Below are 17,225 nucleotides of genomic sequence, written 5' to 3'. Positions count from 1 at the left end.
CACCCATCTTATGGTGGCCCTGACCACTAGTCTTTCTTGAAATATGCATTGCCCACTCTTGATCTCCATATCTGTTTTCTTTTTTTAAAAAAAGATTTATTTATTTTATTTATATGAGCACATTGTAGGTATCTTAAGACACACCAGAAGAGGGCATCAGATTCCACTGCAGATAACTGTAAGCCACTATGTGGTTGCTGGGAATTGAACTCAGGACCTCTGGAAGAGTAGTCAGTGCTCTTAACTGCTGAGCTATCTCTCCAGCCATCTCCTTCCTCTACATCTCTTTTCCAAGAGTAGTGGCCTGTCATGATTTACTTTCACCTTGCTCAGCTATCTTGTCCCCTAAATCTACAGGGGACATGTCTGTATGTGTGTCACCATCTGTCTAATAACCGTTATCCAAAGAGCCACATCCCATGTTTAAAAGTCAACCATATTCTCCTACCCCTGTGATTAAATTCACTGGGCACATACATAGAAGCTTCCAGGTACAGAAAGCCAGATCTCACATAGAAACCTCATATTCTCAGGATTCCTCAGGCTCAGTCTCACAGAATCACACAGCAGCTCACGCAGTCTCTCACTACTGTGAGACCCATGTAGCCTCACACACACACACACACACACACACACACACACACACACACACACACACACACGCACACACACATAGATGCACAGATACACGGAGGCATATTTTTCTCACAACAGATATAGGCCTGCTCCCTTCCCAAAGCCCGGCCTGCTCTTGTCCAGCCAGTTCAGTTGCCTGAACAGATGTCAAGCACTCTTACGGTTTCCAGCCTGTTCTTGACTTGATCTCTTCCTTCATTCAGTTAACCCCTGCCCACTTCCTTCTATGTCCACTCAAATAAAGTACAGATGGTGTTCTCCTGGTCACAGGTCATCTAGACTCACATATCCTGGAGACATTTGAGCACAGTAATTACTCCTCATTCCCCAACTTGACCCAGGGGCATGCCAATGGGTTTTCCCCCTATATGGTCCCTATCCCCTGAAATGTCTTCTCGACTCTTGCCACCTAATCAAATCTTTCCCATACCTGAGACCATATTTTTATCCATCTTCCTCCAGCCTCCAGATCCTACCACTCCCCACCCACATTTCCATTTCTTAACATAAACATATCATAGAAGGGGGAACATAAAATCACAAAGGCCCCTCCCTGTCTTCTCTCTCAGGAGTACCCTTAAAAGCAGTGGTTCTCAACCTTCCTAATGCTGTGACCCTTTAATACAGTTCCTCATGTTGTGGTGATCCCAGCAATAAAATTATTTTGTTGCTACTTTATAACTGTAATTTTGCAACGGTTATGAATCACGATGTAAATATCTGATGTGAGGACCACTGCTTTAAAGAGTCTTAGCTTCCAGCCAGGCCAAGGAAGTGTTTGCAGTTTTGTTGAAGAAATGGCTTCCTCTTGGAGCTCCTAAAGTTACAGTATCAGAACCAAGGAATCCTAATATCACAGAATATTAAAAGCATATCATCAGATTTTTTTAAGTGGTAGAATTATGAAATCTAAAAATCATAGAATTAGGGAATCCAACTATCATAACACTATAGAAAGAGAAATCACAAAATTGCATAAAATATGTCCCAGAATCATAGTATCTTCAAAGCTCATAATTACAGCTTTTTGAAATGGTAGCATCTTAGATTCCGAACTTCAGAGCTGGAAGAATTCTGGTGACCCTGGTCAAACCACCATCCCAATTTTCCAGATGAGTAAACTATGTATTGCAGAAATCAAGGGCCATGTCCAAGATTAGCCAGTTCAAAAATGCCCCAGGCTAGTGCACTAAAGAAGGCAATGGGTGTTTTCCTGCCGGGAGACATTCACACATTTATTTTTTGAATGACTTTTAGGTATCGACAAGCCACAAATCAAATCCTACTCTGTCTTCCAGCCCTTTACCAGTTCTGGATAGGAAAGAAGACAAAGTTCTGGTGGGGATGGAGACAGGGAGATGGGGTAAGGTGGAACATACATCAGACAGAGAGAAGAGATCAGCTTTTATTGATGGAAATTTCTTTACACATAGCAACACACATGCTGAAAGGCCTTTTCCTCCTAATCATGTTTACAGAGCACTATGGGAGTGATAGGGGTTGGGGAGAGGGTATGAGGTGAGGCCTTCAAGCAGTGGAGAAAATGGCAGCTATGGCCACAGCAAGGGAATGAGTGACGGGGAACTAGGCAGGCTGGATTCCTGCTCCCGTCTGGTCCTCTGAGCCCTAGGCACCCTGCATCTCTGCTTGTGCTCACAGAGAACAGAGGTAGGTCCTTGGGGTGTCATTTGGAGACCTTTCCAGTAGTAACAAGCTCCAGGGTGCCTGGGAAGTGGGTGTATGGGTGCAAGAGGGTCCAGGTTGCAAGCTTCAAGCTCCAAGCTCTGCTTCTCCCACATATTAGTAAAATCTAGGACTCCAGCTCTTTAATTCAGAGGCTAGAGCCTAGGGGAGACAGCAGGGGTGGGGAGGAACCAAGAAGGAGGTTGGGGAAGTAAGAATATGATGCTTGCCCATCTGGTTCCTGAAGCAGGGGACAAGATCCCATGAGGGATCCACAGAGGCAGGGGTGGGGGCTGGTTAAGGCTTTTGCTTCTGCATAGAAAATGGCCCTTGTCCTCTCAGTTACCGAGAGGAGGGACTACTGCATTCGGAGGCCGGACAGCAGAACTGGTGAGCGTCTTCCTCTTCCTCTTCCTCAGTTTCCTCCTCCTCCTCCTCTTCCCTGGGGCCAGGAAGGGCAGGGTAGAGGCCACAGGCAGGGATGACAGAGAGAGGCAGAGACATTAGTTTGCAGAGAAGGGGAGATACATGAAAGGGCCAGAACTGGGAGGTTGGGCTATGATGGGGGTCCAAACAGGGTAGCCAGTGTGACACATTATCCAAGGCCACCTCCAACTCAGTCTTCAAGAAAGGAATAGCCCTCCCCAACCCAGCCTTAATCTTAGGGACACCTTCCCAGTATAGAAACACAATTTCTGACTCTGACAGTTGCCCAACCTTAATTTTCCTATAAATAATAGTGACCCATTTTATGCTAGAACTTAGTATACATTATCTCATCTAACCCCTGCAACAACTTTGCAAAAGCATCATTTTAGAAATGATGCTTAACCTCAGAGACATTAAATAAGTTGGGTATAAAATACAGTCAGAATTTAATCCAAAGTTCTTAGAGTTTCAGATCTCATACTCTATCCTTCCAGGTTTTGTGTTAGAAATCCACTCTGTCCTTATAGGACAAAGATTTGTATTTCATTAAGACTCAAGGTCAGCAAAAACAAGAAGATGCTTAGAAATAAAGCATGGAAACACAGCTTTAGAAGTAAAAAGACCTGAGTTCATGGGTTAGGGATGTAGCCCAATATAGAGCCCAGCATATGCAAGGCTCTAGGTTACACTCCTAGAACCACAAAAAAAAAAAAAAAAAAAGGGAAAAGGGAAAAAAGGAAAAAAGAAAAGAAGAGGAGAGGAGAGAAAAGAAAGGAAAAGAGAAGAAAAGAGAAGAGAGAAGAGAGAAGAGAGAGGAGAGGAGAGGAGAGGAGAGAAGAGAAGAAAAGAGAAGAAAAGAGAAGAAAACAAAATAAAAGAAAAGAGGAGGAAGATCTGGGCCTAGGCCCAGGCTTTACAATTGTTTCTATGTTATGTGGCCTTGGGCATTGTATTGCCCCTCTCAGGAGTTATTACCTCATCGGTAAAATGGGACTTCTAACTCCCAGGACTGCTGTGAGGCCTAGGACATATATCAAATCCCTAGCAAACAATCACAAAGGAAATAAGAACAATGGGATTTTGTTCATTGTTTCTAAATCTCCTCTCTAAGAGGCCAGACTGCATAAGACAGCCACTGGAGTGGAGTTACAGTACTATAGAGTGTGTGGACAGACAGTAGGGCTGAGCGGGGACCAGATGCCTCATAAGTAAAAAGGTGGGTCTTCTGGGAACAACCAAGGAAATGGCAACATCCCATTCCCAGACTCAGTTCAGAAAATGTTCCAGGAAAGAAAAGGATCAGGAAGAGATGAGGAGGAAAGATGACAAGCAGGGGAAGGCACTGTGGTTCACCTGGCAGACAAGCATACACATGAATACACATTCTTACACACGTGCACGCACCCTTCTCCAACTTGGAGATACCTCTGATACACTGTTCCATACACTGAATCAGCAAACCAGGTCTCAAAGCCCTGAGCCTTGGCTTCCCAATCTTTATCTCTACAACTTGATAAAAATGCCATAATTCTTAAGGTTGTCCTGAGAAAAGAATGACAGTCCAGTCTCACTGTGCATTTTCCTATTACCAAGGGACAAGGCTCCTGCTCTCTCTCCCTTGGACAACCTCCGTCTCCTTACTTTTTAAGCCTCCTTAAAAGTTCACTCTAAGCAACAGTCTCTTCTGCTCACTTACTCATCTTGGCTCTTCATTGTCTGCTGAATAAAGTTAAGACTTCAAGTTGCCACTGAAGACTCACTCATCATATGGTCTCACCTGGCTTTTCTGGACAGATTGACTCAAACAGGCCCGACTTTCAATATCAGCCCCATCACCTACCACCTTGGTAGGCTGGGACCCATTTCCTAACCAGCCTGGTACTCAATTTCCTTATCTGCATAATGGGGAACTATGGTAGGACTAAATAAATCCATGGATAGTTTGGTGCTTAACACATAGTAACATTATTATGGCTGCTACACGCTATTGCCAGTGGTTATCCACGTTGTTACACTCACTCATGCTGAACTGTCATCAAACAAGCTCATTATTCCATCCGTATGACCAGCCTTTTCATTCCTCTGTGCCTTTGCTGATTCTATTCACACTGAATTTCATGCACCTGATCAAATGCTGCTTCCCAAGAGCCATCCTCCCTGACTCCCAGACATAGGTTATTCTTTGCTTCTACCTGGCTCTGGCATTTATGTGCTTGGTCAGGTCTATTTGTTGATTTCTTTGAATTCTTGAAGCATTCCTTCTACCAATCTCAATGCACCTGTATGTCCACTACTACTACTATTTCCCCTCTCGGAGAGAAAGAGGGGGGCCCCTATACTATTTAAGGCCAGTTTCCACCTGTGCTCTGACCTATCCCCGTTCTCTCATCCACAACAACCATCCCTTCTTTCTCCCACATTCTCAACTGTTCCCTCTTTGTTGCCTCCCTTCCTGTCCTCATTTATAGAAGCTCAAGTCTTTCCCATCTGGGAATCAAAACCCTCTACCTGCCTCCACATCTCCCTCTGTCCCTCTTTCTTCTTCACAGCTAAGCTTCTTGAGAAATGTGTCTACACTGGCCATCTCTATCTCAGTACCTCCTACGAGTTCTGCAACCCACTGCAATCTGCCTCCTGCAGTCATCGCTGCATGGAAAATGGTTTTTAGAAAGGTTGCCCAGGAATTCCTGATGGTTGAGGCAATATATTCACTTCTACCCCGGACTTAACTCCTCCTGGCCACAAGATTTAATACTCTTAACAAGGCCACTTCCTTCCTGGGTGAGCCCTGTCACAGTTGGTTTCCCTGCTATTTCTCTGGCCCAGCCTTCTACCTCTTTCTGGGCCCACTCTTCATGCTGGTACCTCTTTTCCAGTTCTTCCTTCATATTCTCTTTCATGTCCCTTCCCTTTAGTGATGTTATTCCATTTTGTAACTTCAGGTATGGTTCTATCTAGCACATATCTTTCTGCTGGGTCTAGGCTAGCCTGTCCAGCCTGTCCAGTCAGTCCAGCCCATCTAGCCCTGAGATGCCAGAAGGACCTCTCCCACAACCTTATCAGGGCAAGCCTTGCTTCTCACATCTCCCACCTTAGTGAAAACTATTGCCTTACACCTAGTCACCTGTGCCCAAAACACACCTTGGAGTTACCCTGCCAGGCAGGTCCAACCTTTTGACATTTTGACATGATGACACCTCCACAGTTTATACTTAAAAACTGTTCGATCATGTTACAAGGGAAAAAAATGCAAAAGGTCTCAACAATGTTTTAGGTAAGTTTAACATTTTGTGTTAGACCAAATTCATAGCTAGTATTAGTCAAATATGGCCTACAAATTGGAGATTGGACACACATGCTTGATTCTTCCTGCTTCCTTAGCAAGTCAGAGTGACTGACTGGAACTTGTTCATTCTACCTCCTAAATAGCTCTAACATTCTGTATATCATCAGCTGCTGGTACCTATCTTCTACTCCTTTTGCCCCTCATTCAACCTTTCTCAAACATCACATCATCCTTCCCACTGTTCTTCAAACACACACACTGTCTGGAATATCATCTAAATTTGTGTATGGCTTCGCTGCCTGACCTCCGTCAGGCCTCTGATCAACAATTCATCATTAAAGAGTTAAATCATTAAAAGGCACACCAACATCCTCTACCCCTTCACCACACACATCCTGTTGTTTGTTATTTGTCTTATCTACAGTAAGATCCACCAGGGCAAGCATCTTTCCTGCTCAGTGCACCACTGCTCACGCCTAGAACAGTGCTTTAGTAATTATTCATGCAATAAGTGAATCCACTGCTAAGCCTGAAGACTCCAATTTACTGTGAACTCCATTCTCAATCATGTGCATCTCCTCCTCCATCTTTCTTTACGCCCCAAGTCTCTGACTCCGGTATTTTCTTCTGCCAATCACTTCCCAGTCCATCTCCTCTACTCTCACTGTTACTTTCTCAGCTTCTCTTCTCTTGGATGACTGCATCAGCCTCTTCCCAAATCTCCCTTCCTTCTAAAATGTTAATTTGATAATGACACTTACCTACTCAAGAACTGATCAAACCTCCCCAGCTGTCTGCCCCCTTGAAAAAAAATAACAACCCTATACTCTCCCAGAAAACAACTGCCTTTGCTCCACTAATATTTTTTATTTGCTCTTTCTTATCTCTAAACTCTGCGTAGATCCTCAGAGCATCCTCCCTCTTCTATCTTCAGCCTCCCTTTTTTTTTTTGAGACAGGGTTACTTTGTCTAGCCTTGGCTGTCCTGGAACTCACAGAGCTCTGCCTGCCTCTGCCTCCCTAATGCTGATTTTTTTTTTTTTTTTGGTTTTTTGAGACAGGGTTTCTCTGTGTAGCCCTGGCTGTCCTGGAACTCACTCTGTAGACCAGGCTGGCCTCCAACTCAGAAATCCACCTGCCTCTGCCTCCCAAGTGCTGGGATTAAAGGCGTGCGCCACCACCGCCCGGCTCCTAATGCTGAAATTAAAGTTATGCACCACCACCAACAAGCTATCTTTAGCTTTTGACATCATTATGGATCTTGAGTAATTAGTTCAGATGTTATTTTCTTTGGAAAACTTTGTCTGACTCACAACTAAGAAGTAATATCCCCCTCTCTCCATCTCCTTGTTCTCTAATCCACAGAAAAATAAGTGTCTCTGGTGTTACTTGGGATCTCTAAGAACAAGGACTACGATGGAAGTTAGTAATTAGGTATGAGGCCAAGGACTTTGGATGGTGGGTAATCGTTGATCAATGGAGGAGGTTCTTGTTTCTTGTACTGTTATCCTGGACTGATGTATTACCTGCTTGCTGTCATCCTGTTAATGTCTACTCATTTCTGTCCTCCTGACCCTCACTTTTGCTATTTATAATAGTTTATATCACTGAACAGTTGAATTGAAGCTATCTTATTAACAACTCTTAAAGGATTTGGATTCCAAACTTTGAAGTTAAAATGCCTCTAAATGAATGATGCCCACCAGAGTTACAAAATGTACTAAGTGCTTGATGCAACTTTTTAAAATGACAATCCGAAGTGAAATCTCACACTGGCCTCTATGTATATAATCCACTTTTTGTAGACAAGGCTTTCTGTATCTTTGGCTGAACTTTAACTCTCCATATAGTCAAAGATGGCTTCCTGATCCTCCTGGCTCCACCTCCCAAGTGCTAAGATCACAGGCGTGTGCCACTTGTTACAATTCATTTATTATATGGACTGGCGATAAAACACAAATTTTATCAAATCATACTCTCATTTCAGATTCTTTCACATGATAGTTTGTTACCAAACAATTTTGGCTCTCAACCTTTCTGAGGGGATACAAATCCCTTTTATGCATTCAATGAAAGCCACAAACTGACTTCCTCATAAAATTATGTGCATATAGTTATAGACATGTAGCATTTTGATCCGATTTCAGGAGGTTCGTGGGCCTCATGAAGCCTATCTGGGAGCCACACACTCTACTTTCTTGCTCTATCTAAAAACATCCAGTTCTTGTGCATATGCTATTTCTTCTGTGTAGAATATTCTTCAGTATTTAACCCATCTGGCTAATTCTTACTTCTTCTTTAAGACCCAGAACTCATCCCTTCCTTTGAGCTCCTATTCTCTACCCTCTACATCTTGTTTTCTTTTCGGTCACAGGCCTACACAATCTTCCCCCAACTAACTGTGAATTCAGGGAAGACAACAACCATTATCTTCCATTGGCAGTACTCTGTAAGTAAGTGCCTACTAAAATAAGTACCAATGACCACAACTCTACTGAGTACCCATTATGTTCCAGGTACCTAGGGATATGAATTCTGAATGCACTCACTTGAATAAGATCATCTACTTCTTAGTCACTAAAATCCATAATACTGTTCATAGTATTTTGTCCTTTTCAATAGAGAAGTCAGTAGATTAAAAGATGTGTGAAGCCGGGCAGTGGTGGCACATGCCTTTAATCCCAGCACTTGGAGGCAGAGGCAGGTGGATTTCTGAGTTCGAGGCCAGCCTGGTCTACAGAGTGAGTTCCAGGACAGCCAAGGCTACACAGAGAAACCCTGTCTCAAAAATTGAGAGAGAGAGAGAGAGAGAGAGAGAGAGAGAGAGAGAGAGAGAGAGAGAGAGAGATGAAAGTTGGTCAAGTAACAGAGTTTGGACAGAGATTGCCATGGGTATCATAGTAAATAGTGGTATACCATACCCTACTGCTCTGGACTGTGTGATTACAAGAGTGTATCATCAAAGAAGAAAAAAAAAAAAAAAGAAAAAGAAAAGAAAAAGGACCAAGAACTAGGACCAGAGCTCTGGACCTGGGTTCCATTTTTCAAGACACCTCTTATTCTAATTCCCACAGAGGTCCTGCCAAGGCAGGCACCTGGCACTCTTTTTATGTATCCTCCTATTCCCAAAATCCTGCCTGCTATGGTCAAGGCCAGCTTTCGTTTCAGAACAGTTGTCACACATTTATAATGTTGCACACTTTGTTAGTAGGAAAACAAGATCTGAGTAGTCTTTCCTAGTCTTTAGTTGAAAGTCACCCTGAGGTTTCACATGTACCATCTCTAATTCTAAAAACAGCCCTGAGAGGCAAGTAGGCATTAGTTTCATGACTAGATTGGGGAAAGAGGCCCAGAAGCTAAATGACTTGCCCCAAGTCACAGAAAGGTAAATGGAAAAGGTTGAACTTGAATAAACTGACTCAACTACTTTTCCCCAGTGAGATCATTATGCTTGGAAGAGTTAAAAAAGACAAGGCATCATCATGAAGGAGGAGGATGAAAGAGAATCATTATTTTTTTCAATTCATTACAAATGTCACCTATAGGAAGCCTTGCCTAGGAGCCAGATGGAGTTACATGTCTCTATTCTGGCAGCCAGCTCAGCATAATTCAGTCTCATTTCAAGGTACACTGTGCCTCTTTTCTGCCTGCTAGGCTAGAACTCCCTGAAAGTAGGACCAGATATACTCCATTCTAAAAGAGCAGCACGTGTGCTTAACCACTGAGTCATCTCTCCAGTCCCAAGAATGTATAGTTTATTTAAAGTGAAGATAAAAGTTATTTTCATTGCTTTATGTGTATAGACTAACTAAAGTTAAAAGTTAGTCATAAATCCTGTCTATTTAAGGCATACATTATATAACTTTTTAATTAAGAGGTGGTCAAAGGGCTGGAGAGATGGTTGTTCAGTGGTTAAGAGCACTGCCTGCTCTTCCAGAGGACCTGAGCTCTATTCCCAGAACCCTTACCATCTATAACTCTAGTTCCAAGGCATCTGGTGCCCTCTTCTGGACTCTATGGGCACTAAACAGGCAAGTGGTGCTCAGACACACATGCAAATAAAACACCCATGCACATAAAATAAATTAATTAATAAAAAATTAGAAGACTTGGCCAAGAATAGCATTTGAGGCAAGAGGGATGGCTTATGTATTAAGAGGATACTGAGGACCAAAGTTCGACCCTTAGCACAACATATCAGAAGCTCACAACCTCCTAGATCTCCAGTTCCAGGGACATCCAATGCCTCTGGCCTCTAAAGACACCTGTGAGCTGGGCTGGAGAGATGGCTCAGTGGTTAAGAGCACTGATGGCTCTTGTAGAGGTCCTGAGTTCAATTCCCAGCAACCACATGGTGGCTCACAACCATCTGCAATGGGATCTGATGCACTCTTCTGGTGTGTCTGAAGATAGTGACAGTGTGCTCACATACATATAATAAATAAATAATTTTTTTAAAAAAAAAGACACCTGCAAGCACCTGGTCTACATAGTGAGTTCCAGGACAGGCAGAGCTATGTAGTAAGACCCTGTCTTGAAACAAAACAAAACAAACAATAATAACAACAAAAACACCTGCATTTCCGTGCATATATCCATACACCAACACACACACACACACACACAGAGCTAAAATTAAACTTAATAGTTTTTTTTAAGGAGTGATATTCTACAAGGGTATTTAATAAAGGAGTTTCACAATAGAGCTCATGTTTGAAATTTGAATCGGATGTTTTAGGAGAGGTTTCTGTCTGGCTATCTAGGCTTTCTGTCACTAAATCCTCAGAAAAATCTTGCTCCAAGACATGGTTTTCAGCTTGGAAGAATGTGCACACTCATGATTCCCGTGCTCATGATATCCACTATCACAAGCCTGTGATGTCATCACTCAGGAGGCTGAATCAGGAGAATCAAGAGTTTCAGATCAGCTGGTGCTGACAGCTAGACACTATCTCATAAATCCGAGAAGGAAAAGAGAAATTCTCCTGGAAACTGACAAAGCAGCCCCATAAAAAAAAACAAAAACATTTATTAATTGTACTCCAATCAAGATATCTAAGAGGCTGTTTTTTTCACTATCCTTCTGATCTTTAAAAAAAATTTTATATCTAAAAACAGTTTGTTATAGTTTCACCTCAGTTTGTTAACCATCAATACGGTTAACATACTTATTAGGCAATACTATTTTATTGTTGAATCGTCAAATCATGTTATTTCAACATTTTATTTTACTTTATTTGCGACAGGATCTCACTCTATAGTACAGGCTGTCCCAGAACTCACTACTTAGCACAGGCTGGTCTCGAACATACAGTTCCTTTTATCTCAGCTTCCTGAATTGTAGGATTACAGTTGAAAACTACCATGCCCAACCTAATTCCCCATTTTTCAATGGGTTTGGTATCTTTTCTTACTGATTACCAGAAGACTATATAGATTTAGACAGAGATAGCAACATTTTACCTGATATCTATGTAGTCAAGATATTTTCTAGTGCCTTGGTATTTATGTCTTAACGTGTATACATTATCTTTCTCCACACAGAAGTTTTACATGTTAATGAAGAAAAAATATTACTCTATTTTATGGCTCCTATTTTGGTTTTCTTTTTTTGTTGTTGTTTTGTTTTTTTGAGAAGGGATCTGGGAGCTCATTATGTTGCCTCTGCTAGCTTTGAACTCCTGACCTCATGAAATTCTTCTGCTTCAGCCTTTTGAGTATCTGGAGCTGCTGGCATGCACCATCACAGTAGGCTTGACTCATAGGTTTTATTTTCATTGTTTTTGTTGTTATTTTTCCAAGATAGTAGTATCTCACTATGTAGCTTTGGTTGTCCTACATACTCACTCTGTAGATCAGACTGGCTTTGAACTGACAGAGATCCATCTGCCTATGCTTCCTGATTGCTGGGATTAAAGGCGTGCACACCACTCAGGGTCTTAAACCTCACATTGCAAAGCTATATGAATATTATAGTTAAAATATTCCAGATTTCTTTCTTGTAATTCTACAACCATATCTTCATACGTGTCACTGGTCTGAAATGTCTTTTTTTTTTTTTTTTTTTGGTTTTTTTTTTTTTTTTTTTTTTTGGTTTTTTGAGACAGGGTTTCTCTGTGTAGCCCAGGCTGTCCTGGAACTTACTCTGTAGACCAGGCTAGCCTCGAACTCAGAAATCCACCTGCCTCTGCCTCCCAAGTGCTGGGATTAAAAGCGTGCACCACCACTGCAAATGTCATCTTTATAACAAATGAATTTCCCATTTCAACTTCTGGGTTTATATCTAAACTCCCTACTCCATTCCATTTATATATTCCTCTATTTCTAGGAGGATATGATATTTATAACTAATACAGTCTTAATTTTTTTAGATTTATTTATCTTATATTGCACATCACATGTATGCCTTGGGCCTGTGGAGGTCAGAGGAGGGTATCAGATCCTCTAGAACTGGAGTTATGGATGGTTGTGAGTCACCATGTGGGTACTGGGAATTGAACCCAGGCCCTCTGTGAGAGCAAACAGTGCCCTTAACTGTTGAGTCATCTTTGTGGTCCCTTAATGAGCACTTCTATGGTAAGGGTTGAGTCTATGTACTAGGTCAATCTCCTACATTAGTCCTCTTTTTCAAAAATTTCTTAATTATATTCCTTTTCAAAGGAACTTCAAAGTATAATTGTTTAATACCATAGAAAATATCATTGAAATTTTTATGGCAAATAGCATTGGACATTTTGATCAAATTTGGGGAAAATATCCTTGTTCACCATATGGAAAATCTTTCCATCTTCAAATAGGAGATAACCCTTGATGTAGTCAAGTCTTACAGCCTTCAGTAAAAACTTTCAGCCCTTTACAAAAATTATTTCCTGTTTCATTTAAATTTCTAGGGAGTTTGTAATTTGTTTTTTTTTTTTTTTTTACTACTGTAAATACCATCTTTTTATTTTTTCTTTTAATTTTTTCAAGACAGGATTTCTCTGTGTAACTAGCTAGTTCCTGGAACTAGCTCTGTAGAATCAGGGTGGCCTTGAACTCACAGAGATCTGCCTGCCTCTGCTGGGATTAAAGGTGTGAGCCACCATTGCCCTACAAAACATCTTTTTCTATTCTGTCATTTAGTTAGATGCTACTGGTATTCAGAGACACTAATATCTTGGGTACATATTTGCCCTGTATGAACCTATCACACTGGAATTTCTGTTATTGAAGGAAGCTTTCATTTTATTCTCTTTGACTAGACAATCATATCATCTTCAGATAATGCTAATTATGATTCATTCCAATATTTATACTACTCATTTCTTTTTAGATACCATTGTTTTTTTGTTTGTTTGTTTTTCGAGACCGGGTTTCTCTGTGTAGCCCTGGCTGTCCTGAAACTCACTCTGTAGACCAGGCTGGCCTCCAACTCAGAAATCCACCTGCCTCTGCCTCCCAAGTGCTGGGATTAAAGGTGTGAGCCACCACCGCCTGGCTAGATACCATTGTTTATAATTGTGATGAAATGTATACACGTATGAAATTGTCATATAACAAATTCAATAGAAGTTGTTTTTAAAATCACAGTTTAAAATTTCAAAAAAATTTTAATCATGATAGCAATCATTCTTTGTTTTTGAATTTAATGGAAATGTATTAAGTGCTTTTCATTGTTACTTTTGATTGTCTCAGATTTCTGATAAAAACAAACCTTTACCAATTTAAGGAAATTTTCACTAATTCCTAGCTTATGTAACAAGTTATTCCATTGTAGCAAAAGAAAATATTGTAAATGTATCAGAACATTTTCTAGCATTCATAAAATAATCTTTCCTATAAAAGGGACACTTTTTTTTGAGACAGGGTTTCTTTGTGTAGCCCTGGCTGTCCTGGAACTTACTCTGTAGACCAGGCTGGTCTCAAACTCAGAAATCCCCCTGCCTCTGCCTCCCAAGTGCTGGGATTAAAGGTGTGCGCCACCACTGCCCGACAGGGAAACATTTTAATAAATTATAATAGTAGAGTTCCTAATTTATCCTTATCATTATTCTTTTAATGTATATGAATAAGTGTTTTGCTTGCTGTATGTCTGTGCACCAAATGCATGCCTGGTGCCTGCAGAGGCCAGAAGAGAGCATCCCCTGGAAGTGGTGTTACAGAAGTTTGTGAGTTGCCTAGTAGGTACAGCAAATCTAACCCAGGTCCTCTGGAAGAGCAAATATTCTTAACCACTGGGTCATCTCTCTAGCTCCCACCACTGGGTCATCTCTCTAGCTCCCAGGGTTCTTTTTTTTTTTTTTTTTTTTTTTTTTTTTTTTTTTTTTTTTTTTTTTTTTTTTTTGGTTTTTCAAGACAGGGTTTCTCTGTGTAGTCCTGGCTGTCCTGGAACTCGCTCTGTAGACCAGGCTGGCCTCGAACTCAGAAATCCGCCTGCCTCTGCCTCCCAAGTGCTGGGATTAAAGGCATGCGCCACAACCGCCCACCCCTAGGGTTCTTAATGTTGACAATCCCTGAACTCCTAGGGAGCTTTCATTTGTTAAGATATTCTGTCTGTCTGTCTGTCCGTCTGTCCGATGCAGTCTAGATTTGGTTCAAACTTATTTATGTAGCCAAATCTGACCTTTGAGTCCTTCATCTTCCAGCTTCTACCTTCTATTCCAAGTGCTATGATTACAAACCTATGCCATCAAGCCAAGAAAGACATACTTTTAATACTCAAATGGATTCTATTTAATATTCTATTAAAATATTCATTATATTTTAGGTAAGGAGCACATGCCTGAAATCCCAGACATAGCTCAGTCTAACATGCACAAATCCCTGCATCTAATTCCCAGTTCTGATAGGTAACAGACAAACAAACAAATAGTTGCTCACTGATATATCACTTTTTTTTAATGTTGTGTTGTGTTTTGTTTTGTTTTTGAGAGCAGGGGGATTCAAAACCCAGAGCTTTGTGTTCTTCTAATTAAACTACATATCCAGTCCTGTTCTGCTTTGGTTTTGAGAAAGGGTCTCTCTCCATTCCTCAGGCTGACTTCGAACACCTACCCTAATGAGGCATTCTTGTTTCAGCCTCTTGAGTGGCCTGGGGACTGCAGGTGTGTCACTGAACAGCCAGTTACCTACCTAGCCTTACAGCATGAACTGGAAAGATGGTTGTCTTTTCCTATTACTCAGCCTTGTAAAATTTGCTAGAACTTTCAGGACCTCCAGAAAAACAACTGGACATGGTATTATTTCTCAAGAGAAAAAAATGACCATTTTTTTCAATGTATCCCTTACTTTTTCATCCTAATCAGGTTCTTTGTCCTCTTGTAGGTAATTGCAGTAATTTATGTGTTCCTAGAAAATCACCCAATTAAATTACATTTTCATGTTTCTTGGTATAAATACACAACACACACACACACACACACACACACACAGAGCATTTCTTATAGCTTTAAAAAATTCTCCTCAAAATCTATGGTAAATCTTCTTTTTAAAAAAATCTCATTTCACTTACAATTTTTGCCTTTTCCACAGTCATATATATCTGCCAGAGGAACAAAACTTTTGTTTTTTTTTTTGTTTCACTGATTTCTGGCTTCATCTACAATAATTAGTGTATTCTGTTTTCCATTTGTTGTTCTTTTTCTAGCTCCTAAGGGGAATAATTGGTCCTGTCTTATTCTTTAAGCACCAGAAGAGCTGGGACTATAGTATTACAGTATTATTATAGAGCATTTGCTTAGCACTTGTGAGGCCCTAAGCTCTGTTCCCAGCACCACACAAAATGAAGTACTGGAGACTACAGATTTTCTTCTAGGGCCTCTATGGACATACCTCATGGGCTGTGAGATGTAATGGTCTCCTAAATTCATTTATTCTAAATAGTCTATATCCATTCTTACTTCCTTTTAAATGCAAGATGTTTTGTTTGTTTATTGAGGCGGGATCTCATTGTTTAGTTCCAGCTAGCCTCGAACTCACTGTGCAGACTAGACTGGCTTTGAACTCACAGAGATCTGCCTGTCTCTGCCTCCTGAGTGCTGGGACCAAGGTGTAAGACACCATATTGCTGGACCTCCATTTTTCTTGATATCACTGTTCAAACTTCCTCTTGTTTAATTCTAATCAGAAATATAAAATAATATTTCTGATTAACTTGAAAATAATGTAGGCAGACTCTTCTCTCTGCCTAAAAATCCTTCCACAGTCTTCTATTCATACTTCAGAACATCCTTCAGATGCCACATATTCCAAAACCAACCACTCCCAGCTATGGAGGCAGGCCTGAACATCCTTCAGATGCCACATATTCCAAAACCAACCACTCCCAGCTATGGAGGCAGGCCTCTAAGGATGGATTTCTTTTAAAAAGAATAAAGTACAAATAGATTCCAAAGGTCTTCTTTAGTCTCCAGAAACACATTCAGAAAACCACTCCACAGTCACACGGGGGACTAAGGGACACGGGGCAGGGGTTGGGGGTATCTGCGATGATGGTGCATATTTGGAAAGGGGAAAGGACTCAGGGAGGATAGGTCTAGCTCTTACCTGCTCTCTGCCAGCCTGCCTGAGGGGGTAAGCTTCATGGAGTCAAGGACCTGAGTAGGACAGCAATACTGGTGTAGAGTATGAGACGCTGTGGACCTGAGAGACAGCAAGAGACAGGGAAAGAGAGACAGAGAAAGAGACAGGGAAGGAGGGGAGAGGCAAGGTGGGCAGTGGGGACAAGGGGGTAAGAGTGAGTTGGGGATGGGGAAAGGGAAGGCTCACAGGAGAGGAAGAGGAAAGGATAGGGAGGAGGGATGGGAGGAAGGAAAGGAAGGAAGATATGATGGGAGAGGGGAAGACAAGAAAGGAGGGTGAGAGGGAAGAGTACAGGGAAAGGAAGGGAAGGAGAAAAGGAGTGAAGGAGGCATGGTGGGGGAGAGGAGGAAGGGGAAGGAAAGGAGGGAAGAGAGGGAAGGAGAAAGGGAAGGAAGGAGGGAAGGAAGGAAGGGAGGGAGGGAGGGAGGGAGGAAGGAAGGAAGGAAGGAAGGAAGGAAGGAAGGAAGGAAGGAAAAAGAAAAAACCACAAAGTCAAGAAAGAGAGGACAGCACTCAACCACAAACAGAACACAATGACAACAGGGGGCAGTAGAGACGAGAGCCAGGCTTGGGCCTCCTGTGTTCCAGGTGACTCCGTGGGGACCTGGGTCACTGAGAGACGCTGGGACACC

At 41.6% G+C, this 17,225-nt stretch overlaps 1 protein-coding gene across 7 annotated transcripts in view; it reads right to left on the bottom strand.

Annotated features, from left to right (window-relative positions):
* Nucleotides 1–17,225, bottom strand: part of Iqsec2 (IQ motif and Sec7 domain ArfGEF 2) — an 83,847-nt gene that overhangs the window by 30,109 nt on the left and 36,513 nt on the right. For 3 of the 7 annotated variants that reach the window (XM_076918343.1, XM_076918348.1, XM_076918345.1), the window contains one exon: nucleotides 16,558–16,653. The exons of the other annotated variants lie outside the window; for them this stretch is intronic. In XM_076918343.1, the coding sequence (XP_076774458.1) occupies nucleotides 16,558–16,653 (96 nt within the window). The remainder of the gene's footprint in view (nucleotides 1–16,557; nucleotides 16,654–17,225) is intronic. 7 annotated transcript variants of the gene reach the window in all.

This window comes from Arvicanthis niloticus, chromosome X (assembly GCF_011762505.2).
Source record: "Arvicanthis niloticus isolate mArvNil1 chromosome X, mArvNil1.pat.X, whole genome shotgun sequence".
Taxonomy (NCBI): Eukaryota; Metazoa; Chordata; class Mammalia; order Rodentia; family Muridae; genus Arvicanthis; species Arvicanthis niloticus.
The sequence above is the reverse complement of the archived record's forward strand: the minus strand, read 5'-3'. Positions and strand labels throughout refer to the sequence as shown.